This window comes from Ipomoea nil, unplaced genomic scaffold, assembly GCF_001879475.1.
Source record: "Ipomoea nil cultivar Tokyo-kokei standard unplaced genomic scaffold, Asagao_1.1 scaffold1509, whole genome shotgun sequence".
NCBI classification, from domain to species: domain Eukaryota; kingdom Viridiplantae; phylum Streptophyta; class Magnoliopsida; order Solanales; family Convolvulaceae; genus Ipomoea; species Ipomoea nil.
The window spans coordinates 2,419,211-2,437,498 of NW_017617937.1; the positions used below are offsets into that span (position 1 = coordinate 2,419,211).

The 18,288-nt window shown below is 34.0% G+C and overlaps 3 protein-coding genes across 8 annotated transcripts; 2 read left to right on the forward strand and 1 right to left on the reverse strand.

Annotated features, from left to right (window-relative positions):
• Positions 1-1,247: 1,247 nt before the first annotated feature.
• Positions 1,248-6,060, reverse strand: LOC109189129 (kinesin-like protein KIN-10C). 3 transcript variants are annotated; one of them, XM_019339880.1, is made up of 18 exons: positions 5,712-6,059; positions 5,034-5,196; positions 4,754-4,936; positions 4,457-4,646; positions 4,160-4,362; positions 3,825-4,042; positions 3,695-3,734; positions 3,388-3,483; positions 3,219-3,314; positions 3,068-3,136; positions 2,730-2,799; positions 2,430-2,624; positions 2,338-2,393; positions 2,167-2,213; positions 1,980-2,001; positions 1,823-1,891; positions 1,689-1,727; positions 1,248-1,455 (listed from the first exon to the last, which is right to left on the reverse strand). In XM_019339880.1, the coding sequence occupies exons 1-18, from the start codon at positions 5,921-5,923 to the stop codon at positions 1,411-1,413; spliced, it is 2,013 nt and encodes a 670-aa protein (XP_019195425.1). In that variant the 5' UTR covers positions 5,924-6,059; the 3' UTR covers positions 1,248-1,410. The 3 variants fall into 3 exon arrangements, with proteins under 3 accessions (XP_019195425.1, XP_019195424.1, XP_019195426.1); XM_019339879.1 differs by having other exon boundaries at positions 2,338-2,624; positions 5,712-6,060; XM_019339881.1 differs by lacking the exon at positions 2,730-2,799 and having other exon boundaries at positions 2,338-2,629; positions 3,111-3,136; positions 5,712-6,060.
• Positions 6,061-7,087: 1,027 nt separating this feature from the next.
• On the forward strand, positions 7,088-10,879 carry LOC109189130 (probable arabinosyltransferase ARAD1). 4 transcript variants are annotated; one of them, XR_002055542.1, is made up of 6 exons: positions 7,088-7,339; positions 7,458-7,618; positions 8,329-8,979; positions 9,072-9,325; positions 10,041-10,663; positions 10,725-10,879. XR_002055542.1 is itself a non-coding variant. In XM_019339882.1 (5 exons), the coding sequence occupies exons 3-5, from the start codon at positions 8,361-8,363 to the stop codon at positions 10,590-10,592; spliced, it is 1,425 nt and encodes a 474-aa protein (XP_019195427.1). In that variant the 5' UTR covers positions 7,088-7,339; positions 7,458-7,618; positions 8,329-8,360; the 3' UTR covers positions 10,593-10,879. The 4 variants fall into 4 exon arrangements, 3 of the variants coding, with proteins under 3 accessions (XP_019195427.1, XP_019195430.1, XP_019195428.1); XM_019339882.1 differs by having other exon boundaries at positions 10,041-10,879; XM_019339885.1 differs by having other exon boundaries at positions 7,141-7,339; positions 8,223-8,979; positions 10,041-10,879.
• A 1,857-nt stretch (positions 10,880-12,736) lies between these two features.
• Positions 12,737-18,057, forward strand: LOC109189180. The gene is made up of 10 exons (XM_019339959.1): positions 12,737-12,956; positions 14,057-14,271; positions 14,639-14,775; positions 15,192-15,236; positions 15,321-15,374; positions 15,477-15,581; positions 15,672-15,878; positions 16,156-16,241; positions 16,414-17,393; positions 17,529-18,057. The coding sequence occupies exons 2-10, from the start codon at positions 14,091-14,093 to the stop codon at positions 17,771-17,773; spliced, it is 2,040 nt and encodes a 679-aa protein (XP_019195504.1). The 5' UTR covers positions 12,737-12,956; positions 14,057-14,090; the 3' UTR covers positions 17,774-18,057.
• The last annotated feature ends 231 nt before the right edge of the window (positions 18,058-18,288 follow it).

An 18,288-nucleotide genomic window follows, 5' to 3' on the forward strand; every position in this document is an offset into this window, starting at 1 on the left:
CTTAACATTAATCTAACGTAAACTAAGAAACTTAATGTATCAAAAAAAAAAAAATGTATAAAAACTATGCTCTACTCATTCAAGTCAACCTTTCTTGGTAATTAAAAAGACACTCTTTTTTAATATTGCAAACATCATCACAAATTTCAGAAAAATAAACATCATCACAAATTTCTCAATTTTCAGAAAAATAGTAATCTTAACAAGTAGCATACAAAACGATATAAAGTAGCTTAATATAATTTATGCTTTATCATTCGTTAGCTACATTATTTGTAATCATCAAAATAAATGAGAGGTATCTTATATGAAATTGTTTAATTCAATCTCTTTTAGTCCTTATACATACATTGATAAAATTGAAAAACAAAAATTATCTAATCCGGTTAACCAGAACTAGTAAGATTACTCATGTGTTTACTAATTTGGCATTAATAGGTTAAATTTAAAATGTTATACGCAGTATATAATTGTAATTTTTTAAAGATTTAGCTATTTAACATTTAATTTTTTCAAAAATTCGCAATCACTATTCAAACTTTTATTGGGTAGGTGAAGTCTACTTAAATTTGAATTTACTAATCGTCCGATTAGCTCAATATTTAGCACTACTTTGCTTGAAACAAGTAATAAAAATCAATAAAAGATATTTATCATTGAACCAAGGAAAAAAAATGAAGAAGCTATGTTTCACTAACCAAAAAGAAGTCAAGAAATAAAATCATGAAAATTCATTCATTTTTAGTATCAACTCTTCAATTTTTAACCATCTCTGCTAATAATTTATTTATTTAGACCAAATTTAGGGTCCTATGTGGCTATTTTCCTAATATTTTTTATTTTATTTAATTAAACATTTGGAAACCATTTTTTGAATTTAATTTTATTATAGAAACCTTTCAACATAATTTTACAATGATAAGGGTTAAATTAGTCATTAATTTACACGCGAAAATACAATTGAATTATTAAAATACAGTTAAGAAAGTCATGTATAATTTTATATAGAAGGGTAGCCCTTATGCAATTTTGTTTTCAAATTAAGTGTTTTAAAGTGTTGAAAGATTTTTATTTTTTTAAAATACTTAAACACTGATATAAATTAGAATGAATATATGTGGCTGCATTGCGTAGATAGAAAATAAACATTTTTTACCTTTTTAATTTGTAATACCAAAAATTAAATAAAATTAAAGATATCGACTATACACTATAAAACCAGCAGTTTATACTTTATACCACCAAGGCACCAAAGCACTACAATGTGCTTACAAAGACAAAACACTATCAACATTCAACAATGTATAAACTTGACAAATTTGATAGTTTGATACAACAAACAATTCAGACATTAATAAACATGAAAAAGAGCAACTGATGTTGCTCTAGTCAACCCACAATTGAACCATCCTAAAAGAAGAGTTCTCCGGCCATCGTTTTCACCATGCTCTTCACCTGTTTGGCAACACAAGAAAGTTAAAAGATTTCGAATAGAGTCACAAGACGAACTACACCTAGATTGAGTGCACTCTCAAGTAGTAGTTACGAACTTTCTCGTAAATTTAAAAAGTTAAAAAAGATTATTTTGAATGCAAGTAGTAGAATAAAGACATTTCATATCTTATCTCCTAATTGTTCTTCAAAGTGAATATTATTTTACACAAGTGAATAAGTGATGATGAAGTTACCTGCTTTGTTGAGAGACCAATCTCTTGCAAGTCTTCAAGCTATAGGGCAACATAATAAGTAATAAATGATCAGAAACATACACAAATGATAATTTAAAGGAATATAATCCATTTTAAAATTTTCATGTTCTTACTTTCTTGAAATGCTCAGGAGAGTTATCACGGAGTTGAAGAATGTACTCAGCTCTCTTTTCTCCTATGCCCTGAATTTTTATGAAATATAATTCAAGAACGTCAGAATTAATACAATAATAATAATAATAAATAAATAAATAAATAATGTTTGATTACCTTTAATCGTTTCAAGTCTTCCCTATAAATCAAAAGAAATAGGTAGCAAATTAGAAAAAGAGGTGCATGAAAAGTAAACTAAGTACAAAGCTACTATTTGCCACTGGCGGTCTGGCGTTGGAGTGCAAGGAAATAGTAGAGGGCAGTAGTAATAGAGAAAAAAAGAATAAAAATAAATATCACTCACTTGCTAGCAGAATTCATAAACTTGAGATATTCTCCAACAAAGGTATCCTACCAAAGAAAAAAGTGCTAAGTAATTAGATGATGTGGTTATAGAGTATATATGTATACAATGAATACAATATATTATATATTATTTTTTTAAAAAAAAAAAGAAAAAAAAAAAAGCTCATACCTTTACTCTAGAATTGCGCTCACTAAATGCCTCCCAAGGACTGTTATACTTGGTGATATCCAATTTATCACTAACCCGAAAATCATTTTCAGCAACTGGAGTTTTAGGCTCCACTGCATCAAGGAGAAGAACTGCTTGGCTTCCCTCCTCTGGCAATTTTATGGCCAATGGAGTAGAAGCCTGCAACTGTTTTAGATTATCTGTTAATGCTCGCAGTCTTTCACTTAGTAATGGTGATCCAGCTTTGTTTGTGTTATAAACTTTGTTCTCCTTTTCAATATCACCACCTGTAATATGGTCAGATAACCCAAAAATAAATAAATTTTGGTATAATGACTTTGTTAACTAAATTACAAATAACCTTTGATCCAAAAAAATTACAAATAACCTACCTTCTCCGCTTGTGAATCCTATTGCTTCACCATGATTGCCTGAAGTAATTTCCATGCCTTGAGGAAAATTCTGAGAAATTAAAAATAAACAAAAACATAAATTGTACCCCAAGCAACTTTCTTACAATATATTAAAAGTGTGCACTTCTCTAAATTTTTAGCCACCAACACTTTGCCAAATAGCTTCTTTGCAACTGGTATAAAATTAGAATTGCTCCAATAAACAAAGATGAAAAGGTGCTAAAAACCATTTTAGTGTACTCTATCATCATCAATTAATATTCTCATTTTTGCTTAAGTTAATTCAAAAGGATGCTTGAAGTGATGAAGTCCAATACCTCTTCATGCAGGGAAGTTTTTATCATGGAAAAAGAATCTGTCTGAAAAGGTTCAGAAGGGACCTCTGCCTGCATCACAATCAAGACAAGATATTTGTTATTGTGTTATGTGCTTCGTTAAAAGAGTGTTTCAAATGATAATGCCCAATACCTCTTCTTCATGCATGGAATATGTTATGGTGGAAATAGTGTCATCTTGAAGAAGCTCAGACTTTGTGACTACAGAATCATTTGGTGGGACCTCTGTCTGCATTACAATCAGCATGAAAAGTTCAATATAATTCATCCAAAAAGACATTTCAAAAGATAGTATCCAATACCTTTTCGTGCAAGGAAGATGATGCTACGATGGAACCAGTGTCTTGGAGAAGCTTATACGACTTTGTGGCTAAAGAATCATCTGATGGCACCTCTGTCTGCAATACAATTAGTAACAAGTAACAGTTATGTGTCCTTGCTGATCCTTGTGATAACTTCTTTTTATTAAATTTACAATTAATACTAAGGAATGTCCATAAAAATTTCTACACAATAGAAAATGGTAATTCATCATGATTGTCAGGAGATGGGGAACTCAATCCAAGGTATAATAAAAGTTTCTTCAATAATCTAACAATTGATATATACCTGCTTAGAAGTCGTAACTTTGCCCCCACTAAACAGTTTCCTTCAAAATAGGAAACAAAAGCACATAATTTTAGTATATGATAGATACAACACTGTACCAACATCAATTAATAAAAGAAATGAACACTACCTCCCATTCCACACACTAGTGGATTTCTTTAAAGAAAAATCATGCACACCACTGTTAGTTTGCTTTTTCACACTTGATGGGGTAGTGGGTGGTCGTATGTCCCGTTTGGTAGAACTCTTACATTTTGTTGTAGAGTTTCGAACTGCCATCTTGATGTTTTCACATGATCTTGAAGCCAAACTTACAGTGTAGATAGTGTCTTGACAAAAGATCGGGTTCTAGAAACAAATGTCACAAATTAGCAATACTAACCATGTCACCATATTTTGTGACTAAAGCTTATGGAAGGTAGCAATAACATAATCAAACTTAAAAGAAGACAGTAAAATGCATACCATGCAAGCAAGCATCAATGTGTAATTGTTTCCCCCAAGAGACTCCTTTAGCATCCGAGTAAGTTTGTTTTCTCTATAAGGGACATGACTATTTGTGTTGAGTGCAAACACAACATTCATTATGGAATGCAGAGACCTGTTTATTCTAGTACTCTCTGCAAGTGTTGCTCCGTCTCTAATACTACTTCTGGAATCCTCATATCCTGAAAGACAACATTACATTACATATAAGGAAACAGACAATAAGTACAAAAAAACTGAGCACATATTTCACTTTTTGAAGTAAAAAAGAATTACCTGCTAAATCAACAAAGTTTATCACACCAACAGGTTTGTCAATCTGGTTTTCATCACGAGATGAAACATATACTATCAAACCCTTATGGCTCCTTCTTGGCACTCCAACTGATGTCTTCTGCACTTGTTTGCATAATGTGCCCCGAACAAAGCATATATCATGAAATTCTGATAAGGATTTTATTGAGACCTATAAGGAAATAACGAAGCAACATTAACATAGAAGTCAAATGTGATTATTAAATCTTTTGTGTTCAAATAAATAATTCATTTATCTCAAAGACTGCATAAGCTTGCCTGAGAAAGTCCTTTGAGTTTCACTTTGCCTTGGGAATCTTCGAATACTTGAACTTCACGTTGGTCCGGATCCAAAAGATCATAAGCATGCTCTTGAAAAACCTCAAAGAAAGAAATGGACACTCTCTTTCCATTATCCTCTACTCTAGAAAGGATATCCCCCATTGCAGAAGTTGCCAAACCCTACAAAAGCATCCAAAACTTTCTACATTCAATTTTGTAGATTTAAAAGGTTAAATCATTTAGAGGAGGGTTAGACATAGCTAAATAGCCCACACACCTGAATTGTATAAGTTTTACCACTGCCTCTAGCTCCATATGCAATAATTGAAGCATCTCTACCAGTGAAGACATCAGAGATAGCAGGCTTTATCTCTCTTGAGAATACAGTTTCATCCTCTCCTTGGTCATAACAATAATCTAGTTCAAATGTGTCTTTACGGCTGCAAATAATACTAATGTCTTAGCCATTCATGACCTCAAATCATGCCAAAATAAATTATGACCTAAAAATTGAAATTCAGCTAAAAATCCATGCCACAATAAATTGAGATATTACTTTTAAATTTGAAAATCAAATCAACTTCAAAGGAGAAAGACAAAAGAAAAACAGTTCACTAAGGATTGAAATTCAATAGAACTCAAGGATAGGTAGATTTGATGGAGACAAAAACAGATCAACTCTACACATTATTGTCAAATTTCATCTAGAAAAATTCCGGGCAATCGCTTATCTCCAGTACATGTTACAAACACTAAATTTAGGCAATAATTACGTCGATAATAGCCCAGCAGATAAATCACCTGACAATTTTTTAGAGCAAAAACGTCAGTTGTCCCGATAAAATCTATTTCCAGTTAGCATATTCCCAAAATAACAAGATGCAAGGAAATAAAAATAAAATTGTCAAGTAAATTACTGAATTACGATTTCACGTTGAGTAATTAGTGAAAGTACCTGGTTCCTTTGTCTCCAAACAAGATTGTGACTTTTCCAGAAGCATCTTCGTCTGAAGATTTGTTAACAGTGATCCACGGCTTAGAGTTGCTCAGAAGCCCTAACTCTTGATCGGTAAAACCTCTGATTTTGCCGACGATTCGCACCTTTCGAGACGGGTTTGGGGCGTGGTTGAGTTTGATACGGCTCAAATCTGGCGTGGAGGAGGCCATGAAATGGACTCTAGCTTGAAATTAAGAAACAGCTTTGGAGAATCTGCGACGGAGAAAATTGAGTGTAGTCTGTAGAAGAAACTGAGAGAAAGCTGTGTATATAGAAGGGTAGCCGTTAGACGATTTTGTTTTTCAAATTCTATCAGTGTCTTGCCCGCTCCTACTAGCCGATTTGGAAACAATTTTTTTTTTCTTTTTAAAAATAATACTCCGTAATAGTAATAAAAAATATGTTTTTCAAAGAAAAATGATGAGTATTTCAAAAAAAAAAATTAATTTTAGTTTGGAATTAAAAGTTTCTGAACGAACAATTAGTCACTAAATTACATACAAAAATACAATTAGTCATTTAATTTTTTTAAAATTGTAATTAGCTCCTTAACATGTCAATTTTAAAAGGTTAATCATCATGTTAGCAGTCAATCAGGGTGGGGGTGGTGGGTGTAATTGAATTTTAGTCACTGAGCATGGAGCAATTTAATTTTTAGCTGTCTCACTCAAAAAAAGATATTAGTCACGAGATATGGAGCATCATTAAATTTTCAGCATGTCAATTTTGTTCAGATTATCTGAAATTGGCTTGTTCAATGAGTTAAATGCAATTTTCTTGTTGAGTTGGATGATATAATTACATTTTTGTATGTAATTTAATGGATATTTTGACTCTTATTTTTTAAATTTTAAAAAATTATGTTTGGAAATTTTTAGAATAAAATTAAAATTTTAAAAACATTTTATTTCAAATGTTTAATTAAATAAAATTTAAAAATATTAATAAAAATTAAAGGAGTTGAATGAAATTTAAACATTTAGAAATAATATTTTTTTTGAATAAAATTTAGAAATAATATTTAAAATTTAATTAAGTGCTGTTTATTATCGATAAATTAAAATTATTTAATCAATTTTAATAAATTAAAGTGTTTAATTACATATTTTAAAATTAGAACTATATGGTTTAATGGTATCCGAGTTGAACTTTCATTTGAAAGATTGTAAGTTCAAGTCTCAATGGATGCGTTAGTTCTTTGTGTGTAATAGAGCCAGTAACATTTAAAAAGAAAAAACATATTTTAAAAGTTGAAGCTGACCATTTTTCAAACTTAAAATAATTTGGTTAGGTACGCTTGATTGTATTAAAATTGTAAAAATTATAAAATTTGCAAGACAAAAAAAGTATTCTCTTGTTGTTGTCGGCGTCGTGGTCGTCTATTTCTCTGTTTTGCTCTCTGTCTATTTTCTCAGATTCTTCGATCCCCTTTCACTCTACCATCTCAGGCCTGCATTTTCTCTACTTTTGAGATCAGCATTTCATAACCTTTCAGATCTCATATGATATGGAACCATAAATTCCTCAATCAAGAGTTTAGGGGTTTGATTTTCAGAGTGTGATCTCACTTCTGCAAACACTTTCAGGTAGCTATTCCTCTCTGTATTATTTTTCGTTATATAGACATACACATACATGTTATAGTTTCTCTGTCTCTCTCTTTTTATAGTCTCTTCCAATGATTCATGTTCCTGTTGGGTTCAGATGGGAGAACTGAAGAAATTAGTTGAAGCAGGTAAAGTGTTATTTGAAGCTCAAACGAACACATTAAGTAGGGCACACGCAATTCACTGTATCACCACTCTGCAACTGGAGTACTCCTCCTGGGATCGCGACATTGGAGAGGAGATTATACCTCTTTGCAGGTTTCTTTTAATTTTTCCTTTAAGTTGTTACAGTTAGGATAATCGAGCAAGTGCAGATCCTAATTAGAATTGTTATTCTGTATTGTGCATAGCCAGTACATGTTTGTTTTTTCTTTTAAATAATTTTTATGCCTTACAACATAGACATGGATATGCTGATAATTATTGTGCTGTGTAATATTGTGTTTAGGAAATTTGTTCACAGTAGATAATAGCAACTTTTGGATTAAATAAAATGCTCAAAATTAAGTGTTTAGTCTACTATTTTATCAGTACTTTAGAAGTCTCACTGGTAATACTTCTGATTCAAAGAATCTGAGTTTTGATTTCTTTCTTTACTTTTACATGTCAATAGAATGGATTCATTTCGTGTAGACATTTAGTTACGCTTGACAGGTACAGAGGCAATACAATGTAACATATATTGCTTGTTCATCTTAATTTTTCATTTATATATCTGCTGAACATTTGCTAACTAGACCAAATTTTATGTGCTGTCAACTACATTGTTAACATTTGGAAATATGTTCTACTATTATTCTGTCTAAAGTTTCTTCTTTGTTTTTCCCCTACGTTTTATCTGTTCTTAATTCTGTCATGGCAGAATTCTGGAGTTCAGTAAAAATTGGTGGTGCATATTAGCCAACCCCAACCCCATTTTGTGCTGATTGTCTTTCCCAGCTAACTTTTGTGCCTTTATCTATTCATAGATACACTTCCTGAAACTGAAGAAGAGATTACAATGGCTCTGAAGACCACAACTACTGCTTCTTTCTTTTCCATCCGTTCTCTCTTCCTCTCCCTCTCAATCCTCTGTTCTCTCTCCGTCTTTTTCTTTTTCTTCACCAGTTCAACCCCATCACTACATCTTCAAAATCTCCAAAGCCCGTCAAGTTCCATTAAAGTCTTTGTTGCAGACCTTCCCAGATCCCTCAACTACGGTCTGCTTGAGCAGTACTGGTCCATAGACTCAGATTCTAGGCTGGGGAGTGAAGTAGACAATGAAATCAGGAAGACCCTTTTACACAAAGGTTCTCAAAAGTTCCCTCCATATCCTGAGAGCCCACTGATCAAACAGTACAGTGCAGAGTACTGGATCTTGGGTGACTTGATGACCCCTCCTGAGTTGAGAAATGGGTCTTTTGCTAAAAGGGTGTTTGATGCTGAGGAGGCTGATGTGATTTTAGTGCCATTTTTTGCAACATTGAGTGCTGAGATGCAACTGGGGTTGAATAAAGGAGCATTTAGAAAGAAGGTAGGGAATGAGGACTATGAGAGGCAGAAAATGGCTGTGGATTCTGTGAAGCAGACCGAGGCTTGGAAACACTCTGGAGGCCGTGACCATGTATTTGTTCTCACTGGTAATACCTTAAATTTCAATGTGTTTTCTTGATTGTATTTTTTAGTCTCTCATTGTCAAGTTAATGTTAAAACTTGAAGCATTCATTGGCAGACCCAGTTGCAATGTGGCATGTTAAAGCTGAGATTGCTCCAGCAATTCTCTTAGTGGTGGATTTTGGAGGGTGGTATAAGCTCGATGCAAAAGCAGCAAATGACAGCTTACCAGATATGATACAGCACACTCAAGTTTCATTGCTGAAGGATGTGATCGTGCCTTACACCCATTTACTACCTAAATTGCAGTTATCTGAAAACCAGAAACGCCCTACACTTATTTACTTCAAAGGAGCTAAGCATAGGCATAGGGTTAGTATTTTTAACTCATCAACTTTACATTTTCACAAGATGCAGTGTGATAAGCATATGGTAATGTGGTGGTTTTTATACCCCTTCACAGCATTTAAAAGTCAACAATTATCTGCACTTAGAATCCTCTTTTAATTTCAGTCCATTTGGTATGTGGAATTGTGGATGCCAAGGAGAATGTAGGCATGATTCAAATAATTATTCCATTGCTAGAACTGTAGGGTATGTCTGATTCCTTTCAGGATTCGATACATTAGATCTTAGATTCTACCCACAGGCCTCAACAGACCCAATGTCCATATCAAAACCTTCCCACATTCCCTCTTACTATTCCTGCAGTGAGTTTTCCTTCGTCAACCACCACCCTCTGGCTAGTGACACCCTTCATAACCACCAACTTTTGGGACTTGGTGTATGTGCTGCATTTTTGACATTTGCATCCTATTTTTGGACATTGCATGAAACTTCATCCATGGTACTTTGTTTCTTGGTAAAACCAATTGAATCCAGCCAGTAGCTGATCCAGAGTTTTGAATGAGGTAGCAAAATTACTGATATTAATTTTTTTCAAAAGTTTAAGTGGGGAAAAATTAGTATTAATTGAGTATATAATAGAATTTATATGATATAATTTCTCAATGTTTAGCCATAGATGTGCCCCTGAATCCAGGTTGTTTTCTATGTGCCCAATTTTTGTTTATGTTTCTACCTACAGGGAGGGCTGGTTCGAGAAAAACTATGGGACTTGCTGGTTAATGAGCCTGGAGTAGTAATGGAAGAAGGTTTTCCAAATGCCACCGGGAAGGAGCAGTCAATTAAGGGAATGAGAACGTCAGAGTTCTGCTTGCACCCAGCGGGAGATACACCCACATCATGCAGACTATTTGATGCCATCCAAAGTCTGTGTATCCCGGTCATTGTTAGCGACAATATTGAGCTCCCATTTGAAGGGATGACTGATTATTCAGAATTTTCTGTCTTCGTAGCAGTAAGTGATGCACTGCAACCAAACTGGCTTGTGAGCCATCTTAGGGGCTATTCAACTGCACAGAAGGATAGACTTCGCCGCAATATGGCTCAGGTCCAGCCCATCTTCAACTATGACAGCGGTCATCAAGGTGGCATCGGTCCCATACCTCATGATGGCGCTGTGAACTCCATATGGAAAAAGGTTCACCAAAAACTACCTATAATCAAAGAAGCTATCATCCGAGAGAAAAGGAAACCTCCAGGAGTTTCTGTTCCACGCCGTTGCCATTGTACTTGAAGCTATTATCCTATGGTACAACTAATATTTTTTTATTTATTACAGTACAAAATTTTGCCAGCTTGGTTCCCTGGGTGTGATTCTCTCCATTCTATCGGAAATTTGTCCTTGCCATCTAGAGCACTTGAACTGTCGAAAACTCAGGAATCATTCATTCCATTTCTTGCAACTGTAGATTGGACTTGCATGCTTTTACAACTCATGCCCATTATCTATGTTTTACTTGTTGTTGACACAAACTTCATTTCATGTTTTATAGCAGATTTGCTTTAAAGCTTGTGTGACAACTGACATGCCTTTCCCTCTTTTGAAACAATTGTATCATGGTAAATTTGTTATGGAAATGCCATGACCATGGTGGCAGCTCTTTGTGATGGGTGTGCATAGTTGCCATTATTACTTTATTGATTGATAAAAACATATTTTTTTTCATAACGTGATATGAAAGTGGACCAATTTTAAGAGATGTAATCATGTAAGATAATTGTAGAGATGGAGAATGAATAATGATTAATTGTAAATTTAGTGATATGATATTTTGAAAGTGATAGAATATTTTATGAGTGTAGATAGTCTTAATTAACAAACAGACATGTCAACCTCATAAATATTTGTAGTTTCCTCACTTTTGGTTGTATTACCTTCCTCTTTCTCCTTAACTTAGAAACATCCCCTAAAGTTTAAACATTACATGAGAAAGAAATTAGGTTTATAAACTTTAAAAGATATATATATATATATATATATATATATATATATATATATATATATATGTATTAGATTCTGGTGCGGTTGGCAGTCCCATGTGCGGTTGTGGAGTTAAATTTGAGCCATTGATCTTGCTTAAATTAAAGTTCATATTATCAAAATTTAAGAAAAAAACGTGGTGGTAATTTGATAATTTTTACAACTAAGTCAAATTTAAGGTGCGTGAGATTTGTGCTTAAGATACGGATTTATTTTGTATAAATTTGAGGGTTTATTTAATCATTTCTCAAATAATATTATTCTCACAAATTTTTGGGTTATTAAGGCTGCCTTTGAATTTTGAGTTTCGATGTATTTAGATTTTTGTTTTTAATTAGAGTATTTAATTGTACTGTTTGAACATGTTCAAAATCTTATTCGAAAAATAATAATAATCTAATTGAAATTCTATGTGAGTTCAAATTCAAGAATCACTATTAAGAAATAATTGGGCATAATTAAATGATAATATTATTTGTCAGCTTCATCTCTGATTTACGAAAAAGTCAGCAGTTATATTTTTGGGTGAAATCAATTATCCGACCAACTTAATTAGTATTTGTCATAATATCATCTAATTAGTTTATAATAAGCCTATCATGGGCCGTTTGGATTGAGGGAGAGAATTACGTGGGAAAAGAATTACAATTCCATGGAAGATGAATTATGTGAATAAAGTGGAAATTTAAATTACAGTGTTTGGTTTACATGAATAAAATTACCGGAAATTGTAAGGAAATAAATAGTATAACGTCCAAAATGCCCATTGTTGTTGTCAGACATCAATTTTAAGTTAAAAAAGGAGAGGCGTAATTTTGTCTCATCATTATCTTTTTTTTTTTCTTCATAAAATTCATGGAATTAAAATATCAAGGGGGCATGATATTTTTAATTTCATGAAAATGAGGGAATTGCAATTCCGTGGAATTGTAATTCCTTCCAATCAAACTAAAGAATTCAATGACATTTGGAATTATGTGAGAATTAAATGGTAATGAAATTTAAATTCACTACAACCAAACGCGCCTTTTTAATTGTCACATAAGTTGTGGCGTTTATGTAGACGCAATAAAAATAAAATTGTATTACAAAGCATATTTTGTTTTGAGTGGCGATAAAAATCTGTAATCACTATCTAATAATGCGTACTAAGTAAACTCCGTTATAAATTATATTAGTAAATCCGGATCACATGTAAAATAAGATTATAAAAAGTACATATTTTTGAGTGAAAATAAAAATCCACTGTTATTTAGTAAATCCTACTCCAAGGTAAAATATCATTATATTATTATTCTTGGGAGTACTAAATATTTTATATATACAAGTTTTATTTTATTTTCTTGCAAAGTTCCACCAAAGGGCTCCATTCATGCCTTTATATGTTTTTTTTTTTTTTTCCCTTAATTTTCTCACTGTTTCTCACTCTCCCAACTCTCATTCTTCCCTACAGATTTCGCCGACCAGCATCCGTCTATACATACAACCAGCTCGTTGTCTCCCTCTCTCTCTCTATATATATATATATATATATTTATATATATAAGCAGATACAGATTTTTTTTTTCTCGGCGTGTTTGAATTCGTTCGACCTTCGGTGATCTCTGTCAATCACTGGTACGCGAACTGTCTCTCTTTTTCTTCTGTTTTATCGCGCGGTTCTTGCTGATCATGGATCATGTGATGTCAAACCCTAGGAGATTATCCTTGTTTCGTTTTAATTGATTGAATTTCAATTTGAATGCGCTCTTTCTCTTTAATATTTGATGTAGTTCTCTGCCTGTTAATGTGTGCTGCATTTTCCTTTAAAAGATTTGCTTGTCTGTTTTTTTTGTTTTTGTTTTTTTAATTTTTTTTTTTTTATAAATGCATGCGCATTGGAGTAATGTTCCCTGCTTTTTGGGCTTGATGGTTCTATTGCTTTGTGAATGTTATTGAATACAGTCAATTGGCAGTGAGTTGTGGAATGCATTTGTTAATTTTTGTGTTGAAATGTTAAAGTGATTTTGTAATTCTATTGGTATAATTTGTAATTTATTTCCCAGCAAGGGAAGCTCTACATTTTCACTTTCATTTTTATTTTCTTTTTTCTAGTTGAAGTCCATTTTTTCACATAATTAATGGAATGCTCATCTTTTTACATAAACTTCTGAGACAGATGTTGATTAGGGAAGACTGCACCCTAAACTTATTAGGCAGATATTGGTTTTGGAGCAACTATCTATTCATAGGATATGACTTCATGATCTAAGATCCCTTTGATTCCTCAAAAAAAAAAAATCAACATTACACCCTTGTTCAGGTTGCTATCTTACATAAGCCCAGCAAATTGAAATAGATAGTGTTAGAAGGAGAAAATCTTGGGAAGTGAAAAAATGTACAATTTGTGCTTTGCAAATTCATTAATTTAAATTTAGGATTAACTTTGGACCAGTTAGGATTTTTAGTGCATAAATGTTCTTTTGATCTAGATTGATCTGGACATATCTTCATTCAATTTTAGATATAAGTATTTTTGGCTCAAAGTTGAGAGTACATATGTGCACTATTCTAGCTCTTGTTTACTTTAATGTGCAATGTCTTTCAGCCTGATTAAATGATTGAAAGTTTTGTAATGGTTTTCCCTCAAATATTGTGCTAGTATTCCTAGTAATATAGTATATCTGTATATGAATAAAGTTTCACTTTTTTTTTTTTTTTTTTTTTTTTTTGGGTAGTTGCATTTTATGAGCTATTGGCTGTTGAGGATAGATGCCAGTTGCAAAACTCAGCACTTTCGGTGCTCCAGGTGCAATGAAATCAGATGAGGGCAATGATTCACTTGATACATTCATTAGGCAAGCTATAGGGAAAGAGCCTCTTCTTTCTTTCTCAAGAACAGGGGACAGCCCTGTACAGTGGATCCAGTTACTTCATGCCTTAGATCAGCCAGGTACTGCAAAAATTTTCATATGGTCCAAACATCAATAAACTCCTAGTAGCTAAGGACCACAAATTGTAATATTCTATTATCTTGATTCCCATGCTTATTCAATTAGTAGACTAGTGACTTCTTTACATTGGACCATGGTAAATGCCTTGGGAACTTCTTTACATTGAAAAAGCACCATGTCTATACCCTGTTGCCAACTGTTGCAACTATGCAAAATCCTTGCCTGTGCTCTGGTATGGGCAAGAATAATTAATAAGCCAGGGAAATTGGGAAGCAGTATATTTGACCGAACCATCTCGTTTAGGTATACTTGACAATGTACAAGCTGAAGCCTAGGTGCTGATGGGGGTTTCTTACCTTTTTGCAGATCTCCCAGGTTGGCCTTTGCTGACGCCTTTAAAGGTTCAAATGCACAAGTGTGAGAAATGTTCTCTGGAATTTTGTTCACCTGTTAACTATCGTAGACATACACGCTTGCACCGCCGAGCCTTAAATTTTGATAAGGTCTTAATTGTTTTCCTTGGCCATCTTACTCTGATAATGTTGGTAACTGCCTTTTTGGATTCAGGAAGTTTTCCTTTAAAATAATAATAAATAATCAAGTTTTTGCTTGCTTCAATTATTAACATCCTCCTTGTAATATTATTGCTTATACCCTTTCAATTATTTATAACCTCTCTATGATATCATTCACTTTCACTTATACTCTTCAGTTATAAATAACCTCTCTATAGTTAGGGTATTCATTCTGTATTACCAGACACAATATACCTCACCCTACATCTTAGTGGGAAACTAGTAACGTGACAGATCCTTTCTACTTGAATGTCCTTGCAAATCTGATGTTATACTTGCTGAAACATACATGTATATTTTTAAATATCTAATTATCTATCTTACAATATATTCAAATTGTCCAGGAATCTCGTAAGTATAGGGATTTACTGGGAGCATTTTGGGACAAGGTAATTGATACTATTCTTCTAATATTTCCTTGTGCATGGTTATCTTTTAGTTGCAAAATGTTTATTCATGTCTTCTGCATCCAGCTTTTGTTGGAAGAGGTTAAGGAAGTTGCATCACTGGATGATGTCTCACTAAAGGTAAAAGAATGCTTTTGAACCAGATACTACAACCCCTTTCTCATGCATACTTGTACGCATGTATGTAGAGAAAATTGACATGAAAACATGGATTATTTTCAGGAAATTCCTGGGGCTTCACTTGTCATGTCACTGACTTCTTTTCTCCACAAACCAGGGGTTTGGGCCCTTCCATCAGTTTATGTGAAAGCTGGTTCTACATTGTCGGTATGACTGCTCTGTGAGATTTTTTTCTAGTTTCCTGCTTTCTATCTATTCCTGTTTTTTCCTTATTTTTATTCTGAGGATTATTTGCAGGAAATCATCCAAGCTAAACCTTCCAGGCTTCCTATCTCATCTAAGGAATTATTTAGCATCCTTGATGAAGCTAGTGAGAGAACATTTTTATGTGCTGGCACAGCAGAATCAGTGCAAAAATATATATTTGATGGAGAAGTTGCAAAAGTTGGCCTTGACTTGAAGAATTTAATTGCATGCACCTGTTTCCTCTTCGAGCAGAAACTGGTACTTCCTTCTCCCTTACACACCATTTTTTGCTTCTTGTATGTTATCTTTTATTTGCCCACTCTTATGCTTTCTATGCTTCTTTGCATGAGGGTATGGGCATTGATCCAAATGGAAGGGCGGTGCATCATTCATGTTTTATACTTTAAAATAATTTTTGCTCACTTTCTCTAGCTACTTTTATATGGACAAGCCTACACACTTCACTTAACTCTCTTGCAAAACTGATTCTGTCCTCTTACCAGCACTTAGGCTGACTGCTTTCTTTCATTATTAGGTGAAATCATGGCTTGCTGACAAAGACGCTGAGGCATTGAGATGCCAAAAGTTGCTTGTGGAGGAGGAGGAAGCTGCTCAGAGAAGGTATGGTGCATATTGTTTTGCAATTTTATAAATCTCTTTCAGGAATGCTTCTCTTAGTGCCAAGAGGACTTCTCTGGCTCACTTGAGATTTTTCTGTACTTGGGCATTTTGAGATCTTGTGAGCATTTTTATTTTATTTTTTTGTTAATAAATACCTGCTAAACAATCTCAGGCAAGCTGAGTTATTGGAGAAGAAAAGACAGAAAAAACTGCGGCAGAAGGAACAGAAAGCAAGGGATCAGACTGATGAGGGAAAAGTGGATGTCAGCATAACTGCTGATTCTTTAGATGATCCAGTAGTGGTAGAAATATCAAGTCCTCCAGCACCATCTGATTCCAATTCAAGTACTCTTGATGACATATCCTCCAGTGTTGAAATGATTTGCTTCTCAAATATAGATATAGAAATTGAAGCACAAGAAATCTCCAATGAACATTTTGGTCCAGGTACAGTTCAGAGTGTTGAACCCCTGCATGTGTCTGCAAATAATCAACGACAAATTTCCAACGGCCACTGGTGGCAGGTACAGAAATCACAGAGGGTTGGACGAAATGGCTTTTTTAGTAGTCGGGATCATCAAGCTTTGAAACCTGAACCTGTACATAAATATGCTACTCCCAAAGATCGGGGGCCTGTAGTTAATAATGGTAAGGTATGGACAAGGAAAGTCAGAGTGGAAAATGTTGAGGGATTGAGACCCTTGTTACAGAAGGAGGCAATAAACCAAACCCAGTGCGACTCTGAAGTGATAATTGGGTCTATTTCCGTTCCAGTTAAAAACAGCATTGCACGTCAACTGGAGAATAACTTAGCTGAAGCACAAGATCATTGTGGCAACAGACACTATACGTTGTCTAAGAAGCATGATGTTGCAGAAACACGAATTAGAAATGATATCACTCAGTGTAGCACCCTCAGAGCCACAAACAAGCATTGGAGACCTGTGAGCAGGCATGAAATCGGCAGATTAGATAAAGAAGAGGGACTTTCTGCTAAAGTTGATGATTGTACTGTACCCAGTGAAAATGGTCTGCAATCATGTGGTGTAGACAACGCTGAGAACAACCACTCCTGTCAGCTTTCAGATGGTAACGCACATGCAGAAGGCCTACTGATCTCCAGTAATGCCGTCAAAGCATTTCTCTCACAGAGTACGTGTCATTTTCTCCTGAATATTAAGTTCCTCATCTGTTATCCCCAATTCACCCCATCACCTACGCTAAATGCCATTTTGATGACACTCTTGTTTTGAGTTTCCATTGCTTATTACTTTAAAACCAATGTAGGATGGAAGGAGGCCATTGCAGCAGATCACGTGACATTAGTCCTTTCCCCTGATCCTGAACCTCCAGGATGCCTCAATGCCCAAAGTGACACTCCAGAGGCAACTCCTCCAACTTCAAATTTTCAAGCACACACCACTGGTAGCGGAGCCATAAGTTCATTTTACGCTGGAAATCCTAAAGGGAAATCTACAACAAAACCTGAAAAGAGTATTAAAAAGAAGTACATTCCCAAACAAAAAAACTGATATTCATGCAACAGAGAAGCATTTTGTTAGCTAGCTGCATGCTTTAAAGTTCATTCAACACACAACTTTCTTCCATTTTATTGATCTTCTGACAGAACTTGAAAATTTTAAAGGTTTTTTGTAGGAAATCGCTTATTTTGAAGAAGAATAGCTTATATAGTTATATATAGTTCAGCTCCTTTTAGCTTCCTTTTTCTCTGTGAGTTTACAACCTCATCTTGTCTAGGTGATTAGGTCTTTTTCACATCAAATATTCCTGTAATAAATGGTTTTTTTGTTCTTTTTCTTTTGGTTTCATACTTCCTTTGTGATGCCTCATGTTGCCAGCTAAATTTGTGAACACAGGATGAATCATATCCCACTCTTCACTGTATTGTCCAAATTTGAGTTTTTTTTTTTTTCTTTCACTTTTGGTCTCTCGACTATGATACCCTTCCCAAATTAGGTCTATGACTATCAAGATTATTAATTTTAGTGCATGATTATTCAATTGCTTTTACATTTCGTCCCTCAGT